Source organism: Aplidium turbinatum, chromosome 10 (assembly GCF_918807975.1).
Source record: "Aplidium turbinatum chromosome 10, kaAplTurb1.1, whole genome shotgun sequence".
Lineage (NCBI taxonomy): Eukaryota > Metazoa > Chordata > Ascidiacea > Aplousobranchia > Polyclinidae > Aplidium > Aplidium turbinatum.
This window is the reverse complement of record NC_137481.1, coordinates 6,651,718-6,665,022: the sequence shown is the minus strand read 5'-3', so window position 1 is coordinate 6,665,022 and position 13,305 is coordinate 6,651,718. Positions and strand designations below refer to the sequence as shown.

Below are 13,305 nucleotides of genomic sequence, written 5' to 3'. Positions count from 1 at the left end.
GCCCCCTTTAAGTTGCACCCCGCTGCTAAGCTTTCTGCTGGCGGAGACTATTTGGTTTGCATCTTAATTAGCTCTTATAAAGAGAATACTCACAGAATAGCATACGATCAGCCACTTCTACAAGGATCTTCCAGCCTCTTGTAAATAGCGAAATCATTTTTGGCTAGTACGTTTCATCTTTTACACCTAAACAATACGCAGCCTTCTTATATAATAATGTGTGTGTTTTTAAGCGCTGAACCCATCGCAGATATGCCTTGCTCCTCAGCGCTTTACAAAGTTTACAGTGTAAGTGCAACCGTACGTAGGGGAAACAAAGCAGGTCTACATTATTATCTTGAATATTTATTTTGTTTGCTGAGTGCCAAGCACAAACAAGATTTTAGTAAATCTTTGGCATGACCCAATAGGGCATTGAACTCATGCCTGGCGATTCAAAGACGGATACGTTAACCACTAAGCTATCTGAGTTGGTAATAATTCTTCTTAAATATTGTAAAGTTGGTCTGGTCTTGACCGAGATGTAGCTTACCACGTAAATGCAAGTAACTATCTATTGTTTTGAAAATATTAGGCTTGGGCATTTATTGTTCATGTCTGTAAACAAAACTAAGCGGGATTAAAGTAGGACTACAGAGAGTTTAAACATTAAAGAAAACCTTTCAGCGCACTTACAAAAAAGTGTAGAAATTATTACAGGAACAATTAGATCAGGTATACAAGGCACGCACGCAGTACAGGAATTACGTATAACAACAAACATACAGTATATACAGTTGCTAAACGTGAGGTGTGTTGATCAATAAGAGTGGCGTTTAATGACAGTATTGCATTAGTCTAATTTGCGTCCTTTTAATTGAAAGGGTTTTTTTCTTTTTTATCACAAAATTGTTCGCTTGTGCAATTTTTCAAAAATCTGTTTTCGTGAAACATGATAGGCTGTGATCATGTTTTAAGCATTGGATGCAATTTGCTCACTTCACTCAAGGTATCGTTTAGCAAGGCGTTATAATTTCTGGTGATACGCAACAACAATATTGATAATTTTTCAGAGTGGTAGCTTACTTTGTGTAGGAATGAATACAAGTTTAGGCAGGTCATCTTGATAACAACATAGTGAATGAAAGACAAAGTAACGTAAGCGTACACAGGGATCAACAATGAAATGTAAACCTACAACCGAGAGAAATGTTTCGTGTTGCAAATGCTTGCTAACATTTTTAATTTTTTTTCTCTATAGTTTCTCATCAAAAATGCAAAAGTTTGTAAAACTTTAGAGATTCGGAAACAAAACTCAACGTAAATGAATGTGGTCACGTACTAAACCATCTAATTCCAGTCGTGATGTTTTTAATAATAGGCTATTCTACCCCACCTTCTTTGTAGCCTTTTGAATAACTACATTGGATCAACGCAGAGTTGCTGCGAGAGATAGTCGTCAAACACCTTTTTTTTCTTTTCGAGTTCTCTCTGTTGATATTACTTCTTCAGCAGCAAAAAAAGTTTCTTAAAAATGTATTTTCTTACGCAATTGCGTGTTCTGTGCTTATACAAAGAAATACAACACAAAAAAGAGAACAGAGAAAATATTTCGTTTAAACCTATAAAGAAGAAAACTATGTCTGGTTAATTATCACCGTCAGCAGAAAATATTTGTAAAATTTTCTTTTTGTTCAAGTTCGATGCTAAAATGTATCTTTCTTCAAAAATGAGGCCTAGTTTTATATTTTCAGCATTTTTGGTCTAAGTGTAAAGCAGATATAGAGTTGAAAAGACAGTTTGTAAATATATACTGGGTCACTGAGGCAGTCTATTTCGACATATGTTGTCTAATGCGAAACCTGAATAATTAATGGGTTGCGCACTGCGCAGATAAACAATACATAGGTTTAGTCCACAGAAGTATATACGCTGCGTATATAAAAGTTATCAAAATTGTTTTTCTTATATGTAAGAAATGATTACGGCCACACTGTAAGTCTGTTCCGTTCTTAAAAGCAATTATTCTGCATACTAATTCATTCAGACGTTCATATAACATTCGCATACACTGAAATTGCAAAGAAACAATACAGTTGGCTTATCTTTAACAGCACCACCACTTGAGCAAGAACTTATGAATAACAAAATCTTGAACAATGAAAGAGCATAGATCTCGATAAGTTTCAACAAATTAAGAATAAATATCAATAGATTTCCTGTTGTAGCTGCGTCATAGATAGGCTACAAGACATGTGTTAGCTCTCAAGCTTTAGTTGAGGCAAGATTAATTGAAGTTGGAAAGTGCAGCAATTATAATAGCTTAATGCCGGAATTGAAATTCGTTTTTTTTTTAAACAACATTAATATGTGTTGCAGCCTAAACGTGCTTGTTTAATCACTGGATGATGTCGGTGGAAGCACAACATCACAGCCACGTGGGTGGGAACTTTAATGTCGCTTCAGTGCAAAGCGAAGTGCTCGAGTCGGGTCCGTTAAACCTTACTCAATTTCAGCGACGAAACGAAAGAAAAAGGAGCATTCCTCAAAAATCTACAGAAGTTGATGAGTTTGCAGAAGACATTTCATCCGATGACGCTTTTCACGATGACAGCTCGACAGATGAAGAGAAAAGAATCATGATTTCCGAAGAAGCAAAAGCCAAAGCCAAGAGCATACTTGAACACTACCGATCATTCATGCAGCGAAACACTGTGGATTTCAGCGAAGAATTGCATCAAATTGCAAAAAAAGCAAAACTGATGAAAACATCTTCAGTGGATGCAGAAAGAACGAGTGACCACAACGAGTGTGAGTTTCTTCCATCTCATCAAAAATCGAAAGATATCTCAACCGGATTTGAAGCAATGATCAATGGACCAGTACAGGGTCCGAATGGATTAATACCAGAGCGAACTATGAGGCAAAACAACTGGGCTATCAAAGTTTGTAGCAATTATTTATTTTGGAGCAAAAATTCTTAATTTTTTATTCGCATTTACAGCAGTAAATTTGATAAGTAGTTTACAAACTTTTTGTCATCATTATTTTCTTGCTTAAACTATAATTTTTTGTTTTCAAACGTTATCTCTGTATTTTACTTTCAAATTTTGAAAATTAATTAAGCTGGTCTGTTAATTAATTATACACCAACAATCTCCATTTTCTCCACAACACATTGTTGAATGAAGGTTTAGTTAGCCGTGCTGTGTGACAAATTTGTTCAAATATTAACTATTTTCTTAATTTTCATCACTTCCGCTTTCTACTTGACATTTGTCATCAACCTATACAACGTAAAGTGACGGTTTTACTTTTGTTTGTCGTATCCAGGCTTACACCCGGTGGTTGAAGATTTAGATTAAGTGGACGGGAAGGCAAGAAAGCCAATCTTCGTGTCTCCCTTCAGGCATGTCTTTAAGTGTCCTGCCAAAGACACAGCCGCATGCTCTTGAGCGGTGTTGAACCGGCGCCCTTTCGATTGCCGTTCCAGGGCTCTCACCACTCGGCTATGCAGCTGATGGTTTTAATGGCAACATATCATATTTGAATATATCTTAGTTCAAAAATTTAGCATATATTTGATGTAATTACATTTCTAAAAGGTTGGCTTATAATGTATTTATGTTATGTTATGTCGCACCCAGTTACATTTTATACCTCTGGTTATTAGTTATTTTGTTAACAAGGATAGTAAAAGAATGTGTTCATATTGACACCAGACGTGAACAGAGTAGGCTATATGTCACATGTCCTCAAAGCAGCACCTACGATATTATAGCAATATTTCGGTTGACCTTTTTCCAAAAATAATAATTAGAAGCCTTGAAATCTAATCATCAAACTGAAATGCAATCAAGTTGATTCGAAAAACAAATTGCGACTTTTTAAAATCAGAAAATCTTTTATTTCACTATATTACACCTCGATGCTGCTGGGTTGTCATTATTCGATCTAAAAGGTGAAGAATAATATAAATCGAATAAACTGGATAATAGCTGGCGCCTTTACAAAGCTTAGGCGACAAATTCGCTGGGTACCGAATAATTGATGTTCTGAACTAACCACGCATTAGAACATCTAATTTCCATATATGACAGAGATATACTTCTATAACTCAATAAAAGTTGGAATTAAATGGACTACGTCTCGCTGCTATAATTTAGTTGCAATTGTCTTCCAACAAAAACAGAAGAAAAAATTTTTTATTTGCAGGTGTGGCGAGACTGGGCGCTTACTCGAAACAGACAACCAGAAAATAAATTTGACAAATTTCCAAAAGCCCCAGTGGACATCAGGGTTACCGATGTTGAAACAATGAGCTACTGGCTACCAAGATTTATCAAAGAGGTTGGTTTCAGTTTATTTGATTTGTGTACATCTTCTTGAACTCCTTTTTGTATGAAACGTTTTTCATTTTTTAAGCTAAATCTTGTATAGTTGCTGTATAAAAACGTAAAGGAGAATTCCCGCAAGTATTTGATATTCCCATAAAAGGATTTTTCAACTGTATCTCCGCAAGGCTATTTGATAACAACTTCAATATCCAGGCTATTTCACAAATATCCTTTCATGGCAACAGCTGCAGTATAATTGAGAGGATAATTTGGCTCCGGTACCAATCATATCCTCTCTCTCTAAATCAAGACCATTATAAGAAAAACGCACTATATTCAAGGAATATGAGGTGGTCTTTTCAAGTTTTCGGGGTTTTTGGAAAAGTTACAGGCCCCTAAAATCATTCCGAACCCCAACCCAAAAATGTCACCTGGATCCCCTATCAACGCTATTGGCTATTAGACCTATGAACGAACATGTGGCGTACTAATTATGCTCACCGTTTAATCTGTGCAAAACGTAGCCTTAAAGGAGGCTACAAAACCGTGCAAAACATATGCTGCTTTTGCGTAAATAGAAACAATTACAAATATGTTGAAAACAAACAAAAACAACTCTCATAACAACGTGTTATCAAGTGTTTATGACTTTCTCTGGATGTTGGTGGAAAGCTAAGTCTTGCAATGGAGCAAAGATTGGAACTACCTCAAAAACGTGAAAATTAAACTAACGTTTGTCTCTCCCTGACAATATAAGAGTTAGCCAAATTGATTTTGAATAATCAAAGCTGTTGATTAGTGCAAGATTTCTTCTCATGTCTTTTTGAATTGTATTTTTTCTGACTTGTCTGTCTCATCACTTGGCAAACAGCTCGCTCGGTTACATACAAACTGTATTGATTGATAGAAGTGTGACGTTAAATACCCTAAAAAGGTCAGATTTTATAAACTGAAGTGATCAAATGGTTTTAAAATACATACTTTGAATCCCATCTGCATGTTTTTGTCATTTAAGCCTTCAGTTAAATTAGTAATTTTTTGTGATACGTAAAGCAGGGTAACCACCATGAAACCCAATGCTGCTGACCCAGGGCTGTTGAAGATTACCGTTTCTTTCTATCTGACATATAAACCAGCTTGTATTAATTGTTTACTCTTTTTGTCACATCATCCAAGCCTATGCCTGATTGCTGAAGAATCAGATTAAGTGGACATGAAGGCAAGGAAGTCAATTTTGCTCAATTTTAAAGCATGTCATTTCTTGTCTGGTCAAGACACAGACGTGTGCACAGTGCTTAATAGGGTGTCGAACCGATGCCCTTCCGAACGCCAGGCTAATGCTTTCACCACTTCACCACGCAGCCAACGAATATTTTAACTATGCAGAAAGGAGCGTCCTGGTAGTCAGAACAAGTATACCACCTATCGCTGTTAATTCTTGATACTGTACAATCGGCCGCCGAGAAACAAATGTTAGAACTGAAACAATAAGCTATTAATACCTAAGATCATCGAACTTATTGAAATAAAAATATAATTCTATTTGAATGAGTTCCTTCAGATGATCCTATTGAGGTAAAACAGGCTGTTAAGGCTTTTGGTGAACTAGTAACTAATTTTGATGTAACGTTACAACTGATATTGTTTACATGTGACTTGAGCAATCTATAAGCGATTTACAGGCATATGAATTATCTTCTTCTCAAAGCGAAAGTGGCATTGCTCCTTATGTCATTTGAACTTCATTCACCGACATAAAGTCTAAATCTAATCGAATATTGGCATCATCAACCATTTTTTAATTGTCTGTTTTGTTCAAAAAAATTCAGGTTCGACGGAAAGATAAGAAACCATATCCGGCAGATACTCTTATGCAGATCGCTTCTGGGCTGCAACGCTATTTGAGACAAGTCTCTTGTCGCTCCGAAGTGAATTTTTTTGATAAATACTCAAGTACTTTTGCCGAGTTTCGCGATGCTTTGAAAACAAGATCCGGAGAATTAAGCATGGAAGCACAAGCGAGCAAATGTAAGTCGTAAATCCTTGTCTGGGTGGCTGAGGTCATTCATGTTTGTGTTGGCAATGGACTAAAAAAGAGGTTCTACAAAAAAATAATTTTAATCGGACAATAATTTCACAAAAGTAGTCGCCGTAGGCACGAGAACGAATGCTAGTGTGCGTGATTAATAGTTTCATCTGAACTCTTCTCTGTCTGTTTATTTTGACATTTCAGTTTCGTAAAAAAAGCTTTTTATCGAGACCGGTAGTAGCGTCAACAAATTCTGCGACCTCTGACCAAAATCATTTTCATGCCATTACCATAATTCTGTTATGGTGGCTTCACATGCTCTACCTTTATTTTATGACTTACTGTTTTGACTGTGCGAAGCGCCCAGCAAACTGCTGTATGTTTCCAACAATTCCTTTCGACAATGTAAGTTTCGAGAAAAAAACATTATGATTATTATCTAATCTCGACCTTTTAATGCGATTTTTTTACATTGCTTATCTTAGCTTTAGTTGCAGTGATTGCAAAACATAACAAACACATTTTATGAAGCTTTTCCATGCATTTTTTTCTTTATGTCATTATTTATGCTACTTTGACAAGACCAAAATCACGTCTTATCGTAACAGTCTCGTTTGTAAATGTATGAAATTGACTCTATCGCAGTTGCGATACGAATACATGATGTGCTGTAAGGTTGGCCTATATTCCTGTACACAAAAAATCAAATATCACATCTCCACAGGTTACCAAACGGAAACCGTACGTGGAGCGGATATTTTTTACTCATTTATAATTTTCTGTTTACGGAAAGCATTTAACATTAAGTAGAGATATTAGCAAGCAGTTTTTAAAATTTCCGGTAAAAATACCTGAAAGTGCAGATTTCATAAATTTGTACGTCTTAGTCACTTGTGGAGAGAGTTACTCTTGACACGAATTGATATTCGTAGATAGGTTTCTATAAAAGTAAAAATTAGCTAAACGGCTTATCAAGTATGGGCAGATCCAAAAAGTAGCCATAAGGGGGGAGATTTCAACAAACTACCAAGATGTGTAGGTCTACATTAGTCCGACCTTGCAAATACAATATAGTTACTTTTTATAGTTTTAGGGGAGGGTTACTTTCATCCCCCCCCCCGGATCTGCCAAACACATCAAATATTATAGAATGAAAATATACAAACACTGCAATAAAAGCTCATGGCCTTGAACAATGGCGCATTGTTATTAATTTCACGAGAAAGGAACTTAATGATGAAATTCCACGAAGTCTTATGACATAGTAACCTAAGTAATGTCGATTGGTGGCCAGGAGAGGAGAACGTCTGTTCGACCATCAAACGACCGCCGTTCGATACCTGTTGAAAGCCCCTACTGTGCCTTGCCAAGACACTAAATGACACAGTGTTATACCAAATGCAAATGTTAACCCCTTCATCTAACAAACAACCATTATTTCGTCATGTAGCCGGTAAGAGAATTCAAGTTGACAACTTAAACGAAGACGAACTATGGCAATCTGGATACTTGGACTGCTCAACAGCAAAGGGAATCTTTCATGTCGTGTTTTATTACAATTGTGTTGAGTTTGAAGTAAGTATTAGATTGCAACTGGTTTGTTCCTTAAAAAATGGCATTTTTAGGTTTGACTACACAAGATTTGTTCGTTTTATTTTTTTTAATCAAACAACACTTTTAACTGGTCTATGACGCTGCAAGACCATACGTTACATTTCAATTCAATTGTAAAAGATTTTCGTGTGATTAAATTTTACTTGTAAAAAGTGATGGCGATCTAAAAATGCCATAATATCTACAATAACAATTTTGTATGATAATCCATGTTGGTCGAGAACCAAAGTATCCTTTTTGTTTCTTCATGCATGGGCTAATTGGCCTGTGCATTACTGAAAGGCAGATTTACAAAAGAGAATAACTTTTACGCCTTTTTTGTTTTCGTAAATCATGCTTTTGCTCTGTGCCATGAAGAATGTTAACGAGCAATTAATTCTTGTCAAAACCATCTCAACAACAATTAATTTCTGTCGTTTTCATTTCCACCATATACAACTGGCTCTCTTAATGCTAAACACGTATTTCACTGTAACCCTGTCAAATTCAGATATTTAACAAACCTTTGGTTTAACATGTTTTCTTGTTTGACGTTCAGTTTTTGTGATGAAACGAAAAGATTTTGAAAAACGACATACTTTATCCTGTCGAGTTTTCGGTAAAGATTCTTGCATCAATAAACATGTTGAGAAAATTGATCGATTTGTTATAAACAAAGTTAATATTAAAAATTCGTGATTGGTCGCAGTCAATTGTTCACAAAAATCAACAAAACATTTTGATTTTTTGAGTACCTTCTCAACTACTTAAAACTCTATTTTGCTTTGATGCAGAGGCGTGCTGGTTTGACGGAGCAGTAAGGCCCTAACTTACTATTACATTTGTAACTTGTCAACTTGGATCTTTTAATGTACAAACTGTGTGGACAATAAATCAATTCTGAATTGCCATAAAATTTATGAGCACATACAACTTATACTAAGCTTTGGCTGATCAAGATAAATTTTGTCTTGTTAACATGAATATTTTGAAATTGCTGAAATGTGTTAATAATACCCATACCATTTAGATTGCTCACAAATAATACTCTTTGCTGAGGATTACTTCTCGCAGTAGCAAAATTAAATTGATTCTCCGGCTTTATTGTTTGAGATAAAGGTTTTATTCTTTATTATACTGCAAAAATACAGTAGCCTACTTTACCAAATATATGCGAATGTTACAGTACTTTACCAATTGACCTTGAAGCTATCTGCAATACAATGCATAAACGCTTATAAACCAATGTCTTTTGAAGTAACATTACAGTATATGTCGCAAGAGTTAATTCATGTTATTTTAACGTAGATCACAAGTATGGAAGAACATCATGAGCTTAAGGTTGAACAATTCACTTTTGCAACCGACCCAGACAAAAACAAAGATTACATTGAATTTACACGAAGTGATCAGAGGTGAGTTGCCTCGGTAATGAATAGCTCACTAACTCCCAGCAGTCAACGTCGCAGTTTTGTTTTGAAGCTGAAAAGGGTCTTCTCAAAAAGTGTTTAAGTTAGTTTGAATATTTTTTTTACTTTATTTTCTTTTGCTCATTTGAAAATAGCAATAAACCATAAAGTATCATAGTGTCGCCCAAAAATGAGTTCTTTCACATCATCAATGTCACAATCTAATGTTAATGCTGCGGAAATGAATAGCCTCACAATTTGTTGAATTAAGCTTATCTTGTTGAACCATAGGCTAGGCATACGAAGCCGAGAAATGTGATCAAATTTAATATATTCAAGTTTATTGATCACTTTGCTCGGCTTCGTATGTCTATGGTTCAACAAGACAAACTCTCTACGCAAGCTCTAAGCTTATCTTTGAGAGTAAGAGCCCAGATATTTGAACGCAGAGTTGTTTATCTTAATTGAAGGGAACCAAAATTCGTAGATGTCTGAATTTCAGAAAGTGTATGTAAAATTGCTGCTATTGTTTGGCCTTTGTCACCTGAACCTCATACATCTTCTTAAATAGAGTTACGTGTTTTTCAATTTTACTAATTCTCAGGAGAAAACAGGCTATTTTGTAACATTTCTGGAGAAAAATCTTGTCTATGTTTAAGTGACTTTTGAACTTAATAAAAATAGATTGCTATCTGTGAAGTTTTTATCTTGTAAGATGAGGATGTTAAGTTTGTTATTATTATGGGATTAGAGAGAGTGACAATTTAATAGAAAACAAAATTAAATGCTAGACTGACGTTTAGCAATTAATAACAGCCTAAAACTTAAACCAATTTTGGTAAACGACAGGTATTACAACATGTCCACAAAGCAAGTGATGAGGAGATATTTAGCAGCAGACGATGCCAGATGTATCGTGAAATTATATCGAGCTTACTTGGACCTTGTGCCTTCTACGGGTCCTTTTTACAGAAGACCGTTACAGACGCGTATGTACACACACTGCAGCTTTGTGCCAAATTCACGGCGATTCAATATGTTATCTAAGCAAATACTCTTCTTCGTTTGAACCTTCTTCGCCCCTCCAAGGGGTCGAGAAGCTCTGCCTTTCATCACCCTTGGCAGTGGCCATACTTGTCAAAAGTTAACTAAATGCATGTACTGTATACTTTTTAACTGCAAACAGGACGTCACTGTTTTGACCTTAAGGTCTCCTTAGCGCAGTAAATCGTGAAACGCCTTATTACTATATAAGCAATGCAGTGTGGTGATTTTTCCATTTGTGGTACGCAAGGGATCACTATTTTAAGTTTATTTGTAACATGAAAATGTAATAAACAAACGTGGTCATTCTAATTTGTTTGACAAGTTTTTCTTCACAGCAGAGAATTCTTCTCCGAGGTTTAGTTTCAATCCAGTCGGAATAAACAAACTTCGTGAAACCTACAAACAACTTTTTTCACCGGACAGGCCTGCCAGCTTGCGGAGATCTGGTCAAACTACAACTATCCGCCACATGTCGCGCCATAGCAACGGCAAGTTTTTTTCGGTTTTTATGAAAACCTCGAAACGCGGTCAAGTTCGACGTCGTTTGCTTTCGTAGCAGATGTACAGTAGTTAACATGTTTTTATAACTGTACCGGTATTACATTTGGAACTGGACAACTTTGAGTTGACGAGTTTAGTGTGGAGGTGACGAGTTTAGCTGACTGGGGTCTAAAATTATCGCTTTATCAACGCAAGTTTTATCAAAGCACGCTTGATATCTTGAAGATATAACTTCCCTGGGTATAATTGAATTTCCGCAAGATGATGATGTTGTTTTTGCTAGTTTGTTTTATTTGTTTTTGTCATTGTTTTCTTGTCGTCAAGTTATAGCCTATCTATTTTGTGAGTCGTGCAAGGCCTATGGTGCGTTGCGCTTGAAATGGCTTTGCCCGTGGTAGGATTTCTTTGTGGGGTTTTCTTTGCCTGCCTTGCTCTTCTTTGCTATGAGCTAAACGCATCAAGACGTGTTCCCCTTACGACCATCAGCACTCTTGATAACGCACCATGGTCGATCTTCATAGCAACTGTCCATGCAAATCTTAAATATATCAGCTAAAGCTATGTGGGCTAATAAAGCTATAGCCTAAATATATGTTGTTTAATTGTTTTTTGTTTTTTTGTAACATTTTATTTTTTTATTTTCTCTTTATATCTTAAATTTTTCTGAAGGTGATGCGACCGTGCCAAATATCTTTCAAATCAATAACTTACTTCGGTCTCAAGCACGTTTGAACGTTCGCGTTTTGTCGCTTCTACCCTTTTTTCGACCTTTGCTATGTTGACGTGTATTGTTTTGATATGATGGTCAGAAATAAAAACAACTGAACTGAACACACATCGTGTAAAAAAATATACACAGACTGCACTAATATCTCACACCAATTTTAAAAAACGTTTTATGTTTATTATCCAGACCAAGACCAGGCAAACCCTTCACAACCACCGCCACCTCTGGTCCAACCACTGAACGCCACGTCACCAACGGTTTATGACGTAATAACACAAAAGCTCAGAAGCAGCGGACATTTGCGTTCGACGTCAGACGATGTTGTCGATTTATCGGTGAAAACAAATGATAGCTTTGAGTCAGACGATGACGTCACCGTGCCACTGACAACCGAGAGTGTCCTTGAACGAATAAAAAAAAATTGGCAAAATATATGTTATTCACGTGACTTAGACGCAGTCAAGCATGAACCAGACAGTGGGGACATGCTTGTGTTGAAAGTTCCTCCCGCCGTGAAATACGTCATCGTGGAAAAAGAAGGAAAAAAGATGACATTTAGTTTAAACAAATAATTAGTTTGTTTTCCCTATTAAATTATGTTGTGCTTACGTTATATTGCTGTCCAAAACAACGTAATTTAGAGTTGAGATCGGGCAAACATCGTGTACATATTGACGGTTTTCGATCCAAGATGAAACCTTACAAATTCTGTTTTTAGAGATTTGATCCTTGCCCAGTCAGTAAAACTCATTTGGCGATTTTCAATGAATGATGTTGTGCTTTCTAGGAATTTTACAGATTTGCGATTTTACTGCAAATCTTATGTTGACTTGGCTTCGTTTTTGTTGCATGTCATTTGAACTAATTCATACCTTTTTTTATTTATCTTATTTTTTACTTTGAAAAAGACAAAACTACTAGTTTCATTTTTTAGCTGTTTGGTCTTGCAAATCAAACTATGCTACAGATGCAGAAAATCAAATAGTTTTGTTATTCAGTCGATGTATGTTTAAATTGTTAAGTTATGTTAACTAGTTGTTATGTTAACTAGGACGTTTCTGCTTTTTCTTTTTTAGTTTAAACAAGTTTTAAGCTTTTAAATGAGATGAACGTGATTTGTTCTTGTTGAATTTGTCTGTATGAAAAGTTAATACATTGTAACAGAGCAATTGATCATAGTCATAAGTTTCACAAATGAGGCCCAATTATAGCGTCCAATTGCTTTCGGACGACATTTAGTAATCTTCGTAATCGACTCCAAACGTGTAGTTTGTCAAGGTTCTTCTTGTTTGAAGACAGCGCTAAAACTGGAAAAGCTGATCATGATAACAATTCAAAAGAACGATTTTTTAAAAGTGTTTACCTATTTTACTGACACTACACATTTTGCGGCTCGCGGGTGCTTGTCAGTGAATCTTTTATTAAACAAGTTTTCCCACCCCTGGCATATACAGTTATATACTTATGTTTGAAGACAGAGAGAACATTGTTTTAAAAAATGATTTATTTTTCCCAAAACATCTTTGAAATACTGATTGGATATTTTTTCTGGATTTGGCAGATTTTTGGGAGCCGTTTATCAGAAAATAAATATTTCATTTCTCGCACTAGTTGCATCGTTCCTCTAATGAAAATGAAAGTAAAAGCAAAGACAAGCAAGTTATTTCATGGCTTCACTGAAGT

The 13,305-nt window shown here is 35.8% G+C and overlaps 1 protein-coding gene across 1 annotated transcript; it reads left to right on the top strand.

Annotated features, from left to right (window-relative positions):
• Positions 1 to 2,387: 2,387 nt before the first annotated feature.
• On the top strand, positions 2,388 to 12,668 carry LOC145778777 (uncharacterized). Its single transcript, XM_082590354.1, has 8 exons — positions 2,388 to 2,924; positions 4,195 to 4,329; positions 6,146 to 6,344; positions 7,796 to 7,920; positions 9,247 to 9,353; positions 10,197 to 10,336; positions 10,730 to 10,882; positions 11,815 to 12,668. The coding sequence occupies exons 1-8, from the start codon at positions 2,388 to 2,390 to the stop codon at positions 12,192 to 12,194; spliced, it is 1,776 nt and encodes a 591-aa protein (XP_082446480.1). The 3' UTR covers positions 12,195 to 12,668.
• The last annotated feature ends 637 nt before the right edge of the window (positions 12,669 to 13,305 follow it).